The sequence below is a fragment of the Podarcis tiliguerta genome, assembly GCF_965153285.1.
Source record: "Podarcis tiliguerta genome assembly, chromosome: 9".
Classification (NCBI taxonomy): domain Eukaryota; kingdom Metazoa; phylum Chordata; class Lepidosauria; order Squamata; family Lacertidae; genus Podarcis; species Podarcis tiliguerta.
Genome location: NC_139542.1, coordinates 15,775,535 through 15,795,856, shown reverse-complemented (window position 1 = coordinate 15,795,856; position 20,322 = coordinate 15,775,535). Strand labels below are relative to the sequence as shown.

The 20,322-nt window shown below is 44.9% G+C and overlaps 1 protein-coding gene across 3 annotated transcripts in view; it reads left to right on the top strand.

The window, feature by feature from the left end:
- FAM13A (family with sequence similarity 13 member A) overlaps window positions 1-15,935 on the top strand; it is a 135,149-nt gene extending 119,214 nt beyond the window's left edge. For all 3 annotated transcript variants that reach the window (XM_083398272.1, XM_083398271.1, XM_083398273.1), the window contains 10 exons: window positions 1,340-1,553; window positions 2,301-2,439; window positions 3,063-3,144; window positions 3,266-3,486; window positions 3,878-3,961; window positions 5,642-5,737; window positions 8,714-8,797; window positions 11,254-11,450; window positions 11,719-11,820; window positions 13,397-15,935. In XM_083398272.1, coding sequence (XP_083254398.1) covers window positions 1,340-1,553; window positions 2,301-2,439; window positions 3,063-3,144; window positions 3,266-3,486; window positions 3,878-3,961; window positions 5,642-5,737; window positions 8,714-8,797; window positions 11,254-11,450; window positions 11,719-11,820; window positions 13,397-13,523 — 1,346 coding nt within the window. In that variant the 3' untranslated portion in view covers window positions 13,524-15,935. The remainder of the gene's footprint in view (window positions 1-1,339; window positions 1,554-2,300; window positions 2,440-3,062; window positions 3,145-3,265; window positions 3,487-3,877; window positions 3,962-5,641; window positions 5,738-8,713; window positions 8,798-11,253; window positions 11,451-11,718; window positions 11,821-13,396) is intronic.
- The last annotated feature ends 4,387 nt before the right edge of the window (window positions 15,936-20,322 follow it).

Genomic DNA, 20,322 nt, shown 5'->3' with positions numbered 1-20,322 from the left:
CTTCCAACAGCTGTTAAATAGAGGTGTCTTTACTGAGGTTTGCCAGGCATGGAATGCTTGGACTCTCCAAGATCCTATGTCCTTTCCAAGTTTTGATTCCTGGGTTTCTTTTCTGTGGTTTCCATAGATGGAACCTGATGCCTCAAATGTGCAAAAGCTCTGTAGCACTGCTGAGCTATGGCCTGGTTCCCTGTATCAGTTGAGAAAGCAAGGGATGGTCACTTCAATGCTGAATTAAAACACGATAAAAGCATGCAGAGGCAACAGTCATCACCCCTTTCAATCTGTAGTTACCACTTTAGTAATAGCTTCTTCTTGTTGGATAACAGTACAGGATATCGCAAAATAGATGCCAGAGCACATTGCCCAGCCCTGTTGTTGAACATCATGAAATGTATCAGGCTCATGTAGTTTTTGGTGGGATTGTGTATTGAAGGTTATTATGGCTTCATGGTTGTCTTAGGGGCCTTTGTTTTTATGCAGTATGAGCCAATTCAAGAGGCACCAGCTAATATGACGTGTAGAGCTAAGGTATCTGAAGATACCTCTCTGGATCTCAGGGCATGTGCTGTTGACTTGTGTCTGTGATTAGCGTAAATTAGCTGTGTGCATGTTGAAAATATTGATACATCCCACTCTTAAGTGGAGCAGCAATCCATTCATCTTCCCAGAGACTGACTGAAACAAACCTGACCGTAGAGCAGCTTTCCCCAACTTGGTTCTCCCCATATATTTAGGACTACAAGGTCCATCATCCTTGGTCATGGGCCTGTCTAAAACATATTGATGGCACCAGGCTGAGGAAGGTTGCTGTAAAATGAAAACCTCTGCTAGTCCTAACCTTACACTCAAAATAATGAGTGAAGGCCCCTTTCTTTGATTGGCCACAACCCAAAATAACGTTAGGCACATTCTAGCCTTGTTTGTGTATTCTTCACCACCCTCCCTTTAAAATGTGTGTTATCGTTTCATGTGTCAGCCTTTCTCCTTAATGGCAATTTCCTGGCTCTGATTTCTTCTTCACACCAGTGTGTTGCCAGTTCTAGCAAGGTTCAAGGACCAACAGAAATGGCATGATAATTAGCGTTGATCTAGGGCAGCCTCTTCAGTCTCCAGAGGTTGATGGGACTACAACTCCCATCATCCCAGACTACTGGTTGAGCTGACTGGGGATGGTGGGAGTTGTGGTCTTAACAACCTCTGAGGAACCCAGAGATTGAGGAGCATTTGTCTAGGGGAACTGGGAAACAATCCTTATTGACCATGCCAGAAAATCAGACCTATTCAACTAAAAAAAAAGTCAATAATCCATCATTGCTCCCTTCCAATTGATTTCCAGAGCCCGTCCCTGCCTTCTCCTCCTGGCAACGTGATGGCTTAGATTCCAGCGAAGCTCGCCTCTCTCCTCAGGCTGGCCGCCTCATTCGCCAGCTGCTGGATGAAGATAGCGACCCAATGCTATCCCCTCGTTTCTATGCCTACGGGCAAAGTCAGCTGTACCTGGATGACACAGAAGTTCCTCCTTCTCCTCCCAACTCACATTCATTCATGAGGTAGGTGGGTAAGTGGTCACTCCAAAAAGACCCCAGAACAGGCCAGAATAAGTACCTCTGCTTTTAGCGGAAAACATAGGTGCAGTGGAATGAGGAATGTGGCTTCCCCCCTCCCCGGAGAATCCTGGGAACCGTCATTTGCTAAGGGTGGTGGGAATGTTATCTCTGTGAGGGTTGAACTACTGTTCCCAGAATCCTTTGGGGGAAGCTATGTGCTTTTGAAAGCATGGTGTGGTTCTCTTCAAGTGAGGCATCTCGCTCTTGTTTTCTCATTTCCTTTTCCAACTGATGCTCCGCGTTTCGTGTCTTCTGAACATGCTTGGTCCTCATTGGGCTGCTTTTGGTGTTGGTTGCCTTCTTGGTTTTGCTTTAAAATATTTTTCCTACTACCACCAACTTCAGGGTTTTCCTGAGAATGTCAGTACCTGCCTCTTGTAGACCCTGTTTTGATTTCATTTCTGTCAGCACTCAACACCTGAGTTCGCTATTGTTGACTTGAGACTGCGGTGGGGCAGGGAGCATCTTTTAAGGTCTTGACTTTTGCCTGGAGAGATTCTGCCAGTCAGAATATACAAGTTCTGGGCTAGATGGACAAATAATCTGACCTGATATTATTAGGCAAGTTTTCTTTGCTCCTGTATAAGGATCTTACTGGCTTCTAGGGGAATCTGGAGTTCTCTGTATCGTATAGAGCCTTCTTTCCTGTTAACACCAATTAATTCAGTCATTTCCTCGCCTTCATCACAGGAGAAGAAGTTCTTCTTTGGGGTCTTATGAAGATGACCGAGAAGATCTGACACCAGCACAGCTGACCCGCAGGATTCAAGGACTGAAGAAAAAGATCAGGAGGTTCGAAGACAAATTTGAAGAGGAGAGGAAATACAGAGTAAGCTGTTCAGTGTCAGTTGTCCTGAGGGATTGTATTGCTAAGCGGGAATTTTTTTCTGTGGGTAGCACAGCAAAGGGAATGATTAACAGCCTTTTAAGACCTTTCATTCCTAGGCTGCAGTCCTGTGCCCACTTAAGTTGGGAGCAAGTCCCATTGAACTCAGGTGAAATCACAAACGAGTAAACATGCACAGGATTGAGCCATTCCATTCACTCTTTTCAGCTGGCTAAGGAATGCTACGGATTTGCGTGTTGGGGTTTTTCAAGGTTGCATTTCTCTGTGATGGTGTCTGTTGCAGAGAGAAGGTTTGCTTTTTCAGAAGCAAGTCCAATAACAAAGCATACACTGTTATTTCCTCTAGAATATTACCTGTGCTAAGCAGCACTCGTAGAGTAAGTAAGATGCCAGGAGCATGTAGAGAGGCTACCCAAGTCTTTTGTGCAACCACCAGCCACAACTTCTGTGATGCATGCAAAGTGGTTCCTGGTAGCCAGAAGGTCCTTAGCTGTTATCCAGCTTTCATTAGAGCAAATAAGCTCTTGAATGCACCCTTGCTTTCAATATCTGTCATCTCCAGTCATTAAAAAAGCATCCCCATCTATTTGTCCTCCCCCTTATAGCCATCACACAGTGACAAAGCAGCCAACCTGGAGGTGCTAAAGTGGACAAATGACCTTGCAAAGTTTCGGAAGCAGCTGAAAGGTGAGATATCCTGGCACGTGACCTTCAAACTCAACGTAATTCTCCTGCAGTGGTTCCATCTGGTGCCTATCCTGAAAATACACACTCTCGTTTTATTTCTTTTTTCCTCTTCCAAAACTAGAGTCAAAGCTGAAGATGTCAGAGGAAGACCTGGCTCCTGTGATGCGTCAACGTAGCAATACACTCCCCAAAAGCTTCGGCTCCCAGCTAGAAAAGGAGGAAGAGAAGAAGCAGGATGTGTCTGATAAATTGGCTAAGCCAGCAGTGGAGGCAACCCTGGACACCATCCAGAAGAAGCTCCAAGAGAAAAGGACCGAGGCAAACCGCCCCGAAGACATTAAGGTACACATACCCTAGATGTTCGTACTGGGCATGCTCCCCAGCCAGCACGTGATTGGCCTTTTGCCTGAAGGGGCTGCCTTGCTTAAGATGAGGATTGACAGCCCCAAAATAACATGCTGGCTTTTTAGATGTTTTCTCTTCCGTTTGCTTTTATGTATTGCTTGTCATTCATTTGGTTATTATTGATATTTCCTGAACAATGGTTTGTATGAGGTGTGGCAAATAAAATGAAATAAATGGCATTGTGAATCAGGATCTTGTGCTCTGGGTAGCTCCTTTTTGAGGGACTGGGAACGGGACGGGGAAATATTAGGGATAAATCTGTAGGAACCGCAGTAATGCAATTGTTTCCCTTTCCACCCTTCCCTTGCTTGCTTGCTTTTTTATACAGGATATGACCAGAGATCAGATAGCAGCAGAGAAGGTGGCTCTCCAAAAAGCCCTCTTGTATTATGAGAGCATCCACGGAAGACCAGTAAGTACATCAGCATCCGTGTAAAATGTGTTCCGTATTGGTTCACTACAAACTACGAAATGGGAAATTGTAGGAAAGTTTGCCAGTGTCTCGAACCTGTGCAAAAGTGCAGCAACCGATGACTTAGCTCTATAGTATGGAGTGAAGGCTTTCCCCTGCATACATCACTGCAACATTTTGTCACTACTTGTGGTCCTTTGTTCAGGGAAACAGGCAATTAGTCAAAATGTCCTTTTGAACGTGACTGGTAGCGATGTTTTAAAAAAGTCCGTCCCCACCCCGCCCTTTTTCTGGAGTTGTTATTTTCTCTTAGGGAAAAGTTCTGATTTCTTAAAACTTTGTGTTGTTGTTGTTTATTAAATTTGTATACCACCCTTCATCCATGGATCTCAGGGCAGTTCACAACATAAAATAATACAATATAAAAACACAAAATACATTTCCTCCAGTGTTGATCCTTACAAAACTATGTTGATGATTCAACAAGTAAGGAAAACATTTTGGAGGCCATCATACAGGTTATTCATGGCCAGCAGCTGAGTGTTGTTTCCCCCCATTTGCTGTTCTGATAACGTTTTCTTCTTGTCTGTTTTTTTGTTTTTGTTATTCTTGAAATGTGTGCTACTCAGGCCATTGTTTAAGCATTGCAATTGCCTTGTTTTTATTTTTCCTTCTTGGAAGCAGTGTTTCATAGCCCCACCTAACAACAGGGTTATTATTGTCATTATAGATTTCAAAGGAGGGTTACAGGGGCAATGCGAAGAAAACAGTTTCCAATAAGTAATTTAACTTGTCTGCCTCCTCTGAAAAGCCGGACACTGGGGGGTATAAATCCATGCAGAAGTTAAATCTGGTGCAGTAATATAAATGCAAAGAAATACACTAAACTACTTCCAGAAGCCCTCTTTTCATGACATCTCACAGCTTATTATGCTTCTCTCCTTGCAACATTTATGTCTTCCTCGTGATTGACAAAGCTGCTTGTTTTGCTAAAGTTGCTGATAAAAAAAAAAGCAGAAAATAGGCAAAGGCTTTTTAGATAACATGGAGGCAAGAACAGACCTTCGACTTAGACCAGGCATCCCCAACCTTCGGTCCTCCAGATGTTTGGGACTACAATTCCCATCATCCCTGACAACTGGCCCTGTTAGCTAGGGATCATGGGAGTTGTAGGCTGAAACATCTGGAAGGCCACAGGTTGGGGATGCCTGACTTAGACCACTGAAAGGAGCTAGGCATTATTGGTTTTGGAATAAGAAAAAGCCCTGCTGATCAGACAACTAGATGCTTACAGGAAGCTCCCAAACAGAACAGGAGTGCAGTGTCTCCAGCAACTGGTATTCAGAGGCATATTGCCAAGTTGGCAATAAAAATGAAGCCTAATTTAGAACTGCAGAAACAGAACTATAGATCTGGGCAGGGCAATCTGCCAAGCGGGTAGAAGGTTGGAGAACTGATGACATAGAACCCAAGTTTTCACCAGGCTTCTTGGTGGATGGGAGAGAGGGGTTGGCCTCCGTTTTAGTTTCAGCACCTGCTGAGGAAGCGATAGTCCTGCCTTCTCGCAGGAGGTTTGGCAGAGGGCAGTGAAATAGTTGGCGCAATAGTCACAGTCTGTTGCTTCCTGCAAACTCCATCACCACGCCTCTCAAGCAGCCAACTGTGCCTTCGTCATTTCAGGTAACAAAACACGAGCGGCAGATGATGAAGCCCCTGTATGACAGATACCGCTTAGTCAAGCAGATCCTCTCAAGAGCCAACAGCATCCCTATCATCGTGAGTATAAACCTTTTCTGCATGGATAGCTTGAGTGGACCTTGTCTCATTGCTGGCAGCGAGAGAGGGAAACGCCTATCTTTGTGCACCGCATTGGACATAATGTCTCAGCTGCAGCCATTTTTCCCTGTATGGTAAACAGCTGGATGAGCATGTGCATAGGAAGAGTAAAGAGGGCTGGCCCTAGCGTTAGGTAAACTGAGTTAACTGCTTCAGGTGGTGGACGCAGAGAGGCAGAATTGGGAGTCCCCCTTCCCGCCTGGCCACTTGCCTCCGCTGGCCTGCTGTGCCTTTTCTGGCCATTCAGCAAGGCCTTCCATCTCCTCTGCATAGCTGTCAACTTTTCCCTTTTCTTGCGAGGAATCCTATTTGGAATAAGGGAATTTCCCTTTTAAAAAGGGAAACGTTGATAGCTGTGCTCCTCTGCCCTTGCCTCATTCCGGATGGTGCAGCTTTGAAGAGGCTAAAAACAGTGCTGAGAATTAGGGGGCAATTTTCGAAGTTGCTGTAGGTTTAAACTCCCTCCCCCCCCCCCGGCCGATCCCCAATTTTGGGCACCAGTTAAGAGTTGCAGCAGTTCCACAGCCAGAATGCTTCACTCTGATGAAGGACCTTGGGCTGTCCTAGACAAAGGAAGGAGGTGGAAAGCCATGCCAGCACTGCTGGCACTAAAACAGCAGCAAAACGACAAGAAGAAAGTAAAGGCGGGGGAGGAGACCATTCAGGCAGCACAGTCTCTTGTGCCAGCCTTGGGAGTAAAGTACTTCTGCATGGGGAGAGCTGTTGCTGCTGAATCAGTCTCAGAGGCCTTGGGGAGACGGTCCTCAAGATGGAGGCAGAGTTTCACAAAGAGATCTTAACACTACTAGCATTGCATCTGTGGACCACATGGGATGCTACAGTCTGCACTAAACCCCTCTCTGGTGTGGGTTTCTTGCGCCATGCCAGTGAGTAGTAAGAAGAGCAGTTCAAGCTCTTCTCAGGATGCAGACACCTGAGATTTGGGTGTGCTGAATGAGCATGACCCTTGGGGTCTAAAATCTCAGGCCCCAATATCAGTGGAATTCCTTGTCCATAAAGAAGCAGGCAGTTCACACCACACATTTACCCCCTCGGTTTGCGATCAGCAACTGTAGACTTAAGACTTCTGGCAGTTCACAAGGGAGACTGGGCCAGGGACTTGGCTTACGTTTCTTTGAGGGAACCAGCATCCCTGCCGAGTTGGCCGTCCTTGAGACTCCTTTGGCTGAAGGGAGGGAGCAATTAGACATCCTGTTTCTTCTGACCCGTGGAGGAGAAAGCACAGCAGACAGCTACAGTTTCCTCCACAAACACAGTTGTGCTAGCAGAGGAAGAGAGAAAGATCCCACTTGAATAGAGTTTGGGGCATCTCTCTTTCTCACACACACCCCCCCACCCCCAACTCAAAGACACATATTTTAATTTTGCATTACAATCTGTACAGACTTCCAGAGAGTCAACCACTTTGGCAATTTAAAAAAATACCATAGTACAAAAGGTAGATTGCAAATTGACTTTTCAGCTGATACAAAATTCCACATTAAAAAAAGAGAGAAATGGTACCCAAAATTCTATGATTAGGGGAAGAAAATTGATGCCTCAGGGACATTCTGGGAAATAGCATTTTTTCTGGGTTGCAGCATTGACTTGAATCCTAAGATAACTTAAGGAAATTTGCAGGCGAGAAGTTTCCCATCGCCTCCTTCCCACTGGCCTGTTCCTCCCAAAAAGCCTCTCTAAGAGAGTTGGGTCATATGGGATGGGAATGAGGCAGCAGTAGGACCCTTGTTTTTTGTAAACTTCTTTAAGTTAGCATGCCTCTGACCCTAGCTTTGATTTTTTTTTTAATTTCATTTTTTTGAAAGAGGAAGTTGGCACAGTTTGAGATTATTTGTTCCATGTTTTGTCAAGCGGGGGGTGGGCAGTAGTTGTAGGAGGGGGAGCTGCCACGTTCTCCTGACTGCAGGCCTAATTGTTGAGGAACACATTTGAAGTTTGCCTTTGTGATCGTGAGGACCAGCCAGACACCTGATTTCAGAGCAAGAAAAAGGGAGGAAATGTGCCAGTTTCCACACTGGGTTATTGTATCTCTTGAGTGCGCTGTGAGTGCTGCTTACCAGGCCTTCTGACCATTCAGCCAGTGCAAACAAGAGATACTTTCCTCTTACTTTCTGCCTCTTTGTTTTCATGAATGAGAGTTTATTTTTACTAGTTTGCTGCTGCCCCACGCCCCAAGCCTTCGCCTTGACAGGGGAATAAAAGTTTTCTATTCAGATGAATGGATGGGATGCCATTTGGGTTATTGGGGGTTGTCACATTTACCCCGATAAGCACATGCTTCTTCTGGGCCCAGGACACCACCCAGCAAAAGATTTTTCTCCTGCAGGTCCCCTTGAAAGCAAGAAGAATTGCACAAATGCAGTCTTCAGTCCCATTAATTTCAGCAAGCACTTAAGCAAGGGAAAGCTCTCTGAGGGGTTGTTTTGATTCCATATGCATGGAATCAATGTCATATTTCATTTGATCCATGACAAGCATCTGAGAATCCACTCCTCTGCAGTCTGGATCTCCATCTCGCTCACAACCATACAGTTCCATTTGAGCATGTCTGAATAAGGCAGCGCCTGATGGTGCATCAAAACTGCCTCTTGCACCAGAGCCTTTTTGTTGAGGCTCATTTGCTTAGCCTTGGGAGTACACTGCAGCCATCTTTCTGCCTCTAAAAGCATAATGGGTAAGGCAGCCACTAGACAGTGTTTCCATACTGCGTGGAAGGATGATGACAATAATAATAATAATTGTTGTTGTTAGATTCGACCCTGGCACTTCTTAATGAAATGCATTCTTGGGGAGACTTTTAAAGGTTTTGATCTGGAAATGAATGAGGAATGGGAGTTAGGAGAGATGATGGAGGAAGGGGTCATTATGTAACCTGCTTGTTAACGCCTGTCACAGGGTTCCCCCTCCAGCAAGCGGAGAAGCCCTTTGCTGCAGCCAATTATCGAGGGTGAAACTGCTTCCTTCTTCAAGGAGATAAAGGTGAAAAAAACCTCCCACTGCTAATTCATTTGCTCAGCCTGCATCACTTCCCTTCTCCCACAATGAAAGTGATAGACACTCCTCCTCCCTTTCTTTCTTTCTTTTCTTTCTTTCTTTCTCTCTCTCTCTCTCTCTCTCTCTCTCAGTACATAATTGTTGGTTCTTCTGTCATGTCTCCAGGAAACAAAATCAGTAGCTGCTTTTGTCTGGCTTCCTTTGTCCACGTTCTGCCTGCCTCTGTTACAACTGACCCTTCAGTGCCTCCTCCTTCCTCCTCTTTTGCCTCCCTTTTGATTTGCAAAATGCACAATTTATTACTTGCACCATTGCCGCCTTCTCCTTCCTAAGATGCTGTTTTTGCAGTTATTCCTGCTTACCTTTCTTTGGCTCGTATGCTGGGCCTTGGCCCAGATCTACAGCCACAGCAGAATAAGGTGGTAGAGTTCTGAGGGGGCAAGAATAGACTGTACCACTTCAGACTGCAGGTTGAGGGATCTCTCTCCTGAATGTCTCCACTTCTGTGAGCTTTCTACTCCAGAGAGGGTTGCTTCCTTTTTGCTTAGGAAAATGTTTTTGAAAAAGTGATCACCTCCCCCGCCACACACACAGCCTGTAGTCTGGACTGATACAATCCATTCTGCCACCACCTTTTGCCCAAATCTAACCTAGGTTGGGCTTGAGCAAACCTAAGACTTCTCTGCCACACTTCATACTTACTGGAATTGTGTCTCCTCATGTGACACCCGCATGATGTAATAATAATAATAATAATAATAATAATAATAATAATAATAATATTTATACCCGCCCATCTGCCACTCTGGGCTGCTTCCAACAAAATATTAAACTACAGTAACGCATCAAACAGTAAAAGCTTCCCTAAATGTTCTCAGTAATGGTTTCATACCCTTGTAACGGAGAGCAGCCTTCCCCCAGCTAGCACTGATGGGAGCTGTGGTCCAAATAACCAGCATTTGTATACTCTTTAGAGGCAGAGCCTGATCTTACTGGGACAAATCCTAAGCGCTTAACATGGGCTGGAGGAATGCTTCAGGAATGCACTAAAGGTGTTTGTCTGCATCGCCTCTTCCAGGACCAACAGCCCCTACCCCTTCTTTTTCAATTCCCAGATATGAAATATTTGAAGATTTAACATCAATGTTTGATACCAGGTTCCATTGACTCAAAGTATGGGCAGCTACCTACGCCCCTAAATCAAGTAAATCAATAAAAAGACTTAACTAACTGAGGTTCTGCCCCTTCAACATAAAGCCTGCTCCAGTAACATAAATCCTGGCTACACACCCATGGCTGGGAGTGATGGTGGCTTTTTTGGTTCTGCCAAATCCCAGTTGACAAAGCCCCCTTTGCACTTTCCTTGGATGAGAGCAAAGCACTTGGCAGCATTTGCTCTGGGAGCGCTGCAATTAGAGGAGCATCTGAGCTCTCTCACCAGCCCTTGGAGCCGGCTCACAGTGGCAGCCTCCGTCGCTGGCTTCAAGTGTTCAAGTCACTCAAGATGAAGCGATAACCTGTCAAAAGTTAGAAATGTGAACTTCCACAGCAACACCCCCCCCCCCAAAAAAAACTTAGTTAAGCTGTTCAAATTAACAAGGCAAAATAACCAGGTGTTCTGTTTCCTTGCTGCAATGCAGGGATAGGAATGGATTTTGGCAGCTCTACCACAACACAACCCAGCAACTCCTGAGGTTCTTCCCATTCTCCATCATCCCTTGACCATGTGTGGAGATAGAGGCCCCACCCACACCTCACTCCAGGGGCAGAACTTGAAGGAAGCTTGTGAATCATGCTAGGAGAACCTCTAAGTCAGGCATAGGCAAACTCCGGCCCTCCAGATGTTTGGGACTACAATTCCCACCATCCCTAGCTAACAGGACCAGTGGTCAGGGATGATGGGAATTGTAGTCCCAAACATCTGGAGGGCCGGAGTTTGCCTATGCCTGCTCTAAGTCATTATATGGCAGGTGTTATCCAATTGTTGTTAGAATACCTCCCCCATCAGTCCCAGTGATGATGGGAGTCCAACAATACTTGGGAAGGTCACCAGTTCCCCAACCCTGCTCTAAACCAAGGGGGGAAAGTTAACGTCCTTTTGGTTCCCTTCTTCTCCTGTATTTACCTTGCCCTGACATCATTCTAGAAGTTTGTGGAGACTTCTTTAACAAGCTGAGGATTCCATTACTTAAGCTTTGCCTGCCTTAGAATATACAGAAGTCTTGGAAGTGGTCTCCATGCAGCAGCCATTAACACATCCATCAGCTGCGTATTAATGCTTGCAAGGGGCCTTGGGCCTGATCCGGCAGGGATCTTCTCGCAATCTGGTGCTACAGACCGTTTCTTTGTGTGTTTGGAATGTGACCGCGTTGCTTCTGGGAATGCGGCCAGTAAAGATAGCACAGGCAATGGTAATAATTGGTCCCAAAATGTCTCTGCAGGAGGAAGACGACGGTTCTGAAGAAGACAGCAACACGAAACCAGATTTCACGGTCACCATAAAGCCGGACTTCAACGTGAGAAGTTTCTTGGACCATCTAGAAGATGATGGCGACGGCTTTGTTTCTCCGGTGGATGATAGGATCTCTTCAAAAAGCAGCCAAGATATGGGGCTGTCAAATCTTCATGCTGCCTCCATGTATGTCATGGTTTCTGGATGTCAGATTCATGTTCTCATACTGTGTGTTTGGGCTAAGGTGGTAACTAACATTAGGAAAGGGATCTATAATATATAATTGTTACTTATACTTTCTTAACAATGGGAGCTGAACTGTGATAATCACCATCTGTCGCGTGGCGGTTATCACTTAAGGTTGTTTTGTTTTGTTTAGCTTTCTGCAGTATTTTTGTGTCTCTGTTTGGGTGTCCGCTTTTGTTTTGATTTTCTTTTTTCTTAAATTACATAGGCCAGAACTTGTAGAACAGCTCCAGGAAGTCAGGGAGGAGAAGAAGAGAATCAGGAAAAAGCTGAGAGATTTTGAGGACAATTTCTTCCGGCAAAACGGAAGGTAATTTTATTTCTCTTTTTTATCCCCAATCCTTCACTTTGTCACATCAGAACCTTTGTTTTATTTACCATTATATTCAGGAAGTGAGCATTTACTTATCCTTTACAATGTAAGGCACTTTGCTTGCATCTTTAGCACAGGAGTGAGCAACCTATGACCTTCTAGATGTTGCTGGTTTAACTTCCCATCTTCCCTGGCCATTGGCCATGCCAGCCTTGATAGACGAGAGTTTGAATCCAGCAACCTCTGCAAGGCCACAGGTTCTCTGTCCCCAATTTATAATAGTGGCATTTATTTTATTCATGTATATGTGGTACTCCCAGGGGATCTCTTTTGGCAAAACTGCCTTGGAAGCCGAAGAGGCACAAGCTGCCTCATTCAGAATTTACTTCCTGATATGGGTTGAGACAGCAGCATTCCTTTCTAGACTGCTGAACATAAGAGGAAACCGAGAGCAGCATTGGTGGGACCGCCAGTCCCACCTTCTCATGTTCACCCTTTGAAAACTCGTATCCTTCACAAATGTCACAAGACTGTCTAAACGCATGTGCAGATTTAATGTAAGTGCGCAAGCCTTGTTTCTGAGAGAACGTGTGTGAATCTGAGAATTGTTTCCAGAGGCAACGTGAAGTTTCTATTCCGGCCCTGGAATGAAAACAAGCTCTGCCATTGCATTTTCATGTCACGACAGGCATTGCGGTTCACAAGAGCCCACTGTGAAGTTTAGAAATTTTCTTTTTACAAATAGTAGCCATGCTTCTCTGTTTTCCTACAGGGAACCAGCACCATTCATGGAAGGAATATGTCCTGTCCACTTTCTTTCCTTCCTGTAGAAAGTTGTTTGTTTGTTTGTTTGGTTTGCTTAATATGTATGCCGCCCTTCATCCATAGATCTCAGGGTGGTTCACAACATAAAAATACAATATAAAAAACCAAAATGCATGATTAAAACAAAGGGAGGTGCGGCCACAAGCCTATAACCCCTCTCCCCCAGTAAATCAATCCCTCCGATTACAACATTGGCCTGTTGATCAAAGCAGAGCTTTCCCTCCACCTTTTACTCATCCTGGTGTTAGCTTTCCTTTCGTTCATCACCTCACCCTGGCATTTTCCTTACATGTTAACTTTTGAGTTTAGCAGATAGATGCTTCTCTGAAGCATTTCAACCCCACCAATCTGGATTGGCAAGGCACACCTTTTTTTCTTTTTGAGACACCTCAGTTTGTGTCAGGATTTGGGTACCTCCTCATTCAGCACATAGTTAAACCAGCACATAGTTAACCAAGCAACAGCCGCCAACTTGAGATGGATTTAAAAGAGAACCGGGCAAATTCATGTAGGCCAAGGCTGTCAGCAGATCCTTAGCCGGAATGGCTATTTTCTGCCTCCGCTGCCAGAGGTGTTATTCCTCAGAATTCCAGGCGATGGGAATTGCAGGGTGCTGTTGTGCTCACATCCTGCTCGCAGGCTCCCCGTGGACACCTGTTCAGCGACCATGAGAGCAGGACCCTGGATGGGCCCATTGTCTGAAAGAGAAACGTCTTCTGAAAAAGCCTTCCCTTCTGCTTTCTTACAGGAACGTCCAGAAAGAGGACCGCACTCCTATGGCGGAAGAATACAATGAATACAAGCAGGTTAAGGCCAAGCTGAGGCTGCTGGAGGTCCTCATCAGCAAGAGAGACATTGGCTCCAAGATCATGTAACGAAGGCGCACTTGACCTTGCCGGTAGAGTTAAGAAGTTGGCCAAGCCAAAGGAAGGATTGCTTGAAGAACTCAGTGAGGCCCTTGCGCTGTGAGGGCCTTCTTAGCAGCAATCCCGGGGCTGTGTCTGACAAGGAGGAGGCCCCTGCATCTTTTCCTCAGACTTGGGGGGCCTCTTCTGCCTCCAAGCTGGTTCACCCAAGCCAGCAGGAGGGGGCTGAGGTGGGTGATCCACTCAAAAGACTCACCACCCACCCCACAAGGAAGGGTCCTTCTGCTTTGATCAGCCTGCGACTTGTGAAACGCTTAGACTAACGAGAGCCTGATTTTATGCCTTCTCCTGCATGTCAACGAGAGAGAGGTGAACTAGTTTGAGTTATCATGAATCGCCAAATAATTGTCTGTAATTGTCAGACCAATAAAGCACCCAGGTCTGTTCCAACGCGGAGGAGCTTGCATCCTGGGGTGATTCTGTGGCTTTGAAAGAAGAGGCGACACCTCCTCCTCGGGATCTCGCGCTCGAATGCAACCTCAGCTTGTTGGGGCTGCGGCTTTTCTTTTCTTTTAAGGTCGCCCTCAGTTGAATGTTTCGAATTGGTGGGAAAGCACTGTGTGCCACCCTTGGCCTTTTTTTAGTGAGTGGAGAGAGACATTTTCTTATTCTCCAGCTTCCCCTCCCCGTCCCAAAAATAATATTTCAGACTGGCACTTCTCTTCGAAAAGACGCAGAGGAGAAGAAAAGCTGAGGGAAATGGGAAACTTGGTAAAATCTGGTTTAGCAAGTTAGAGGGAGCCCTCAGAGTTGAGGCACAGATTGCAGCTCTGATCTCTCCCATGCGGAGGTGTTTGAATCTGGGCTGTGGATTCGAAACTGTGTCCTGAAAATCCTTGGGACCTTAATAGAGATTCCTCAATGTGAAGGTCCGTAGCAGGCAGACAGGCACGCTACCCTGAAAGAATCGTGTCCCACACCATTCATTTTCTCCTGCAGTGGTGGTGTCACTCTATAATGCACTATTGGTTCATGTGGAGTCCTGGTGAGACGCACCAAGTTTTTGCAGTGGTTCATTGCAGTTGTGCAGAGGTTTCTCAGCAGACAAATGGGATGCAGAAAGGGTTTCCCAGGGTTAGAAAGTGTGGAAAACCTCTGAGCAGCCTTTCCTTGCTGCTGCTTTTTAAGGACAGTGTCGGCTTATGCCAAGGAGCCCTTACAACTGTTTGTTCCCCCCGCCCTCCCGAAATCTTAATGGGATCCAATGATAATGAGGCGGCAACATTTTCTGTTGATATTTGTAGCCGCACCTTGTTTAACGCGACTGTCTTGTTGCTGTACTTTCAAATAGCTTGTGTTAAAAATCATAGGTACAATGATGCACTTTAGAGAGACAGAGAAGAGTTTTATATTTTTTAAGAAAATCGAAAACCAATCGTAAGAAAGCGTAACCAAAACAGTACTTAAAGAAAGAACAAATCTTTTGTCTACCTGACGTGTGTGTGTGTGTTTTTATGCTGTTCTTTTAGTAAGGAAAAATAATGTCTAAAACTCAGCTTTAAGATTCGTCTAGAGAAGCAAGCAGCTAACAGGAATCAGCAGAAAGCTTTCTAAGCACCAGCCCTGGAGCCTTTTTTTTTTTTTTAATGAGCACTTCATATAACGAACAATGTCTGATCAGAGTTCATAGAAATGCTTCCTCTGCTCTGTTGAATCAAAAACCTGGTGACAAGCATACTAAAGCCCTATTAAATAAATGCCCCTCTGAAGTGAATAGCAATTACTAAGATTATCATAATCAAAACTGATGAAACATAAAGGTGGGCTTGGTTCCAGAGAAAACTGAGCAACTTAACTCTGTGAACCTTATGGGAGTGGAGGGCTTTAGACTCGTTTTTAAAAGAGTCACCCATTATGCCATGTGGAAAACTTGAGGGACATCCCCAAAACAGTTTGTACTATGGTTTGTGCAGCTGGGCAGAGGCTCAAAAGCAGCCAAAAATTACATGAAGCCAAGAGCAAACTGCTTTCATGAGACCTAAGCAGCTGTTTGAACGTGACTTTTCTTACCGAAATTGCTGCTTGCTAGATTTTTTAAAACAAAAAAATAAGTGTGATGTGTCTATGTTAAGATCTTTTAGGGGGGGACGGGGGGGACCGACTGACATAGTACAAATGAATGAGAGTGAAGCAAGGCGCATGTTTATATATTACAAAATGCTAATATAAATGAGGTCGAGATGTTTATTTTAAAAGCAAAATGAGAATGACACGTTAAATGAATCACTTAACAAATATAAATGCCTAGAATTTTTTTTTATAAAAAAAAGAAGGAAAACTTGTAATTTGTTCATGGGTTTACACTTGAACAGTCGAATTGTTTAGCTTTTTTATACATTAAAATAAATGTGGAGCAATGAACACATCTTCTCCTAATCATTTTGTTAGGCTTCCAGGTTGGTGTATGTTATATATGTGCATCTACTCGTGGCCCTGAATTGCTTTTCCCCATCACCAAAATGAAAGCACTCGTGGACTCGAGAGAGCAAATACTGTGTGGATTAGTGGTTTCTTCTCATCCCAACTCGCTGGCACAAGATGGCATTTCAGGCCTGGCATAGAAGCCAGCTTGCCGTGAGGAGACGTCCTGGGGTCAGATCACCTAGTGGTTTGAGAGCAAGAACTTGCCACAGATTCCTGAAGCTCTCACACGCCCTCCCGCCGTCTCCTTGCCTTTAGAAGAGAACCAGATGCTCAAATGAAACAGGATCCTTCCCGATAATTGAAGAATACACCTTTTCCAAAGAGGTTCCCAGGGAGGAACCAGCAGGATCTTGTAATCAAATCAGCCTGTGGTGAGAGGAGCAGGTAGACATGGAGGCCTGATCCTGATCTTTCCTTGGGACTAGCCATTAGAGGCTGTGGGGGTAGAAGAAATACCAGGATCTCGGCTGTGAGTGGACAGAGCTTTCCTCCTCCTAGTACAGGAATTCCTGGATCACTTTGTTTGCAGCTGTCCATCAAGCCTTCGGATACTTGCAGCCTAGAAATTTATCCTGTATGTGGGGTTTTGCTGGGGGAAATTTGCAGCATGCTGAGTTGCCCTCTTGGGCTTTTGCCATTCGATTTGTCTGTGGATACAGTGGAAGGGAAGGAAGAGGGGGTGAAACTGCCGGTTGTGTTACTGCGATCAATGCAGAAGGGTAATCTTAATTCAGGGTTGGCTCTCGTGAGGACTTCGCCATACAAAAGGGGACTATTTGCTCATTTAGATGCTGTTTTAATCTCCATTAGCATTACTTTTAAGCAGCCTTTTCCCACTCTTACCATTTTAATTCCTTCTGTTGTTGGCTGTGTATTATTTCACTTGAAGAGAGCAGATTCAGACAGGCAGGCAGGTGTGTACTCCAGTCCTCCACGCACCTGGGCCTCCTCAAAATGAATGAACCTGAGTGACCGCATGTTTGAATGGAGGACCTGCACACAGAGCATCATCTCCCTGCCTTCTTTCTGAGGCTTAAGCTTTCAGAGCTTTCCCCATATGAATGCATAGGTGCCCTGTGCAAATTGCTTCCCAAGATTCTTGGAGGGACAGCTAAACTGGTATTAAGTTGTAGTCTAGAAATCCTACCTCCAGTCTAGGGCTAAGCAGAAAGTAGTTCCATGATTGAGTGGTCGATTTCTGGGTGATTTGCCATCGATGGGTAAGGGTTTCTGACTCCCAGTTGTTTTAACAATACCAAAAACAGCTTTCCGCTCAGCTAATTGGACTGCTGAAATAAAGGACTGTGAGCTCAGTTCAGTTATAATACCAATTACAAATTCCTGTGCTTAGGATGTGCTCAGAGGCACTCTTTTCTTTCATTCGAATGGTATGTATTCCTGGCTCTCGCTAGTAGATCTTTTGAGCTCTAGCAAAAGATAAAGTAGACCTGACAAACCTAAAATCTGTCCACACCCTTGTAAGAAATTGCAGTGGAAAAATCATCCTTGCTGTTTCCCACGTGAGTTTTAACAAATTGATTCTGCCCCACTCATTAAATGGAAATCAGGAGAGTTGGGAACGAAAATGCCACAAACAGAAATTCTGCTGCTGCTTTTTCTCCTACACGACACTTTTGAGAAAATTTGATTCCCTCCATACTTGAAAATGACGAATGCTTTATATCCTTTGTACAGCTCCCCTCTAGGCAACTTTGCTAACAGCTGTCCTGCAGGTACTATGGATTCTCTGAAATATCCCCGATGCCAAAAGAAACTGAACAGAGGAGACTTGCAAACTTCTTTGAATCTCCTGTGGAGACGGGTATAGCCAAAGCTTTTACAGCGGCAAGAAAATTGTGTTCCACCTGTCTAACAACTCTGCAGCACCGCTGGTTGTCAAGGTTGCTTAAAAGCATATATTCCCAAGTATTATCTGTGCCTGTTCCCAGCCCTCTCTGTGGACATTTGCATGCACTGACAATCCCATGTTCTTATTTTGTGTCTCTATGTAGTGAAGGACCTAGTTATGATATAGGTGTCAGGCACAATCCCAGGGACGTCCTCTCTGCATGAGCGTCATTGAAATAGGAGGACAGCACACACAGATGACTTCAAACCTTTTTTGAGTTTCATGTACTGATTACAGCTGGAAAGCTAAAAACAAAGCCAATCATATCATGCAGCTGTAATAAATGCCTTTGTCAGACTTCAGTCTAGGTTTCAAGAACAACCACCCAACTTAATCCTGTTCATGATCTGCTTGATGCACCTGATGAAATCTTGTGCGCTCTGTTCTGTGTTTACAATCATTACTTAAAGTCAGCAAAATTCAATCAAAACACTCTGGTGGTTTTTTTGTTTTTGTTTTTTTTAAAAAATGTAAACCTGTAGACATATAATATATATATATGTACATTTTTCGTACAGGGTTGTATTTTGTATGAAACAGAAAAAATAAAACCTATTTTTGACTGCAACAGCCTCCATCACTCTTGCTAACAGGGTGGCAATGCTACCGGTTTTGCTCTTGAGGTTTAACAGTAGGTAACAGTGGCAATCCTACTGAAAGCAACTAGTTGTGTGACTAATCTTTGTTCCTAACTACAACCATGTTTCTTTATGGCTTAGGCCTCTATAATGAAGCAAAGCCCCCAACCCATTTCCATTCCAGGGGTAGCCAACAGAGAGCCCACCAGGCGTTACACTACAATTCTTGCGTTTCCTGACTCGGGCTGGTGGGAGTTGTAGACCAACAACATCTGGAGAGTGTTATGTTGCAGAAGATGGCGTTAATAAGAGAAGCAATATTGTGTAACACCATCTACTAGTTACTTATCAGAAGCTATTGGTAAAGGTACTTTGTCAAGTCAGAAACATGACACTGGCTAAGTCTAGCCACCCAATCATCCCATTCATTTTACTTGGCCTTGTTTGTGCTTGCAAGTTTTAAAGGAGACTTTAAAAGGACTGCCTAGATCTGGATTGCTGTCATCCAGATTTAAGAGAGTTAACATGAGATGGCAGCAACTTATTCAAGATGTCCTTCAGCTGTTCTAACTAGCACAAATGATGCGAGCATGCAGTTTGTTACTGCTGCCAATAGGTTTCACATGAGAGGCATGTTCTTTTGTCGGTTCTCAATCTCTGAGAGAGAAAAAGTGGTCCCTGCTTTGCAGACAGAAGGTTCCAGTTCTGTACATCTCCAATTAAATGGATTGAAGCCAGATGCATTGGGGGGGGCGGGGGGGGGAATCTCTGCCAAGTCACCAGAGAACCACCAGTAACCAAAGTCCATATTGTGCCTGTTAATGCCGAGTAACAAAAGAAGGCAAAGGAACAAATCCTTGAAAACAGCTGGGTTTTTAAAGCCCCACACATTCAAAAAATACCCTTTTCCTTCTCCAGAGACAACCTCCTAGAACCAGGCCATTGAAGACAAGCTGCAAAATTAAATCTGCAAAGCTGTATCTGATGAGAAGTATTTCATCATGCAGATGGTTGCCTTTGATTTAAAAACCTCTGGCAGCTTCTAATTAATCCCAAAGTTTTCTTAATCCTAGAACAAACAAGTGGTGCCAGATCTCTGTGAAATTCCTGTGCTCCCCCCCCCCCCCAGGAAAGTAGCACATTGGCATCCGGATTAAATTTTCTGTCAAGAACTTTAAATTGACAGAGGAGAAGTATGGCCCTTTGAGAACCCCCTTTGCTGAAACGATGGATGTCTCTTTTGGCATAGGTGGGTATGAACAACATAAAAAAGCTGCTTTATAATAGGTCAAATAATTTGTCCAGCTCAGAATTCTCTACCTTGTCTCAGCAGTAGCTCTCCACAGATCCCAGAAACTGCTCCCTGGCCCTTTTTAATGGGAATGTTAGGGATCCTAAGAGCTTCTACATGAAAAGGAGATTCTCTTTCAACAAGCTATGGTCCCTCCCTGAACATTTTGGAAGTTTTGCCTCTCCCCACACCCCGCATCTGAAGGCAAACACAAAAAATAGTGGATTGGTACGAGTGGACATGGGTGGCGCTGTGGGCTAAACCACAGAGCCTAGGGCTTGCCGATCAGAAGGTTAGCGGTTCGAATCCCTGCGACGGGGTGAGCTCCCATTGCTCGGTCCCTGCTCCTGCCAACCTAGCAGTTCGAAAGCACGTCAAAGTGCAAGTAGATAAATAGGTACCACTCCAGTGGGAAGGTAAACAGTGTTTCCGTGCGCTGCTCTGGTTCGCCAGAAGTGGCTTAGTCATGCTGGCCGCATGACCCGGAAGCTGTACGCCGGCTCCCTCAGCCAATAAAGTGAGATGAGCGTCGCAACCGAGTCGGTC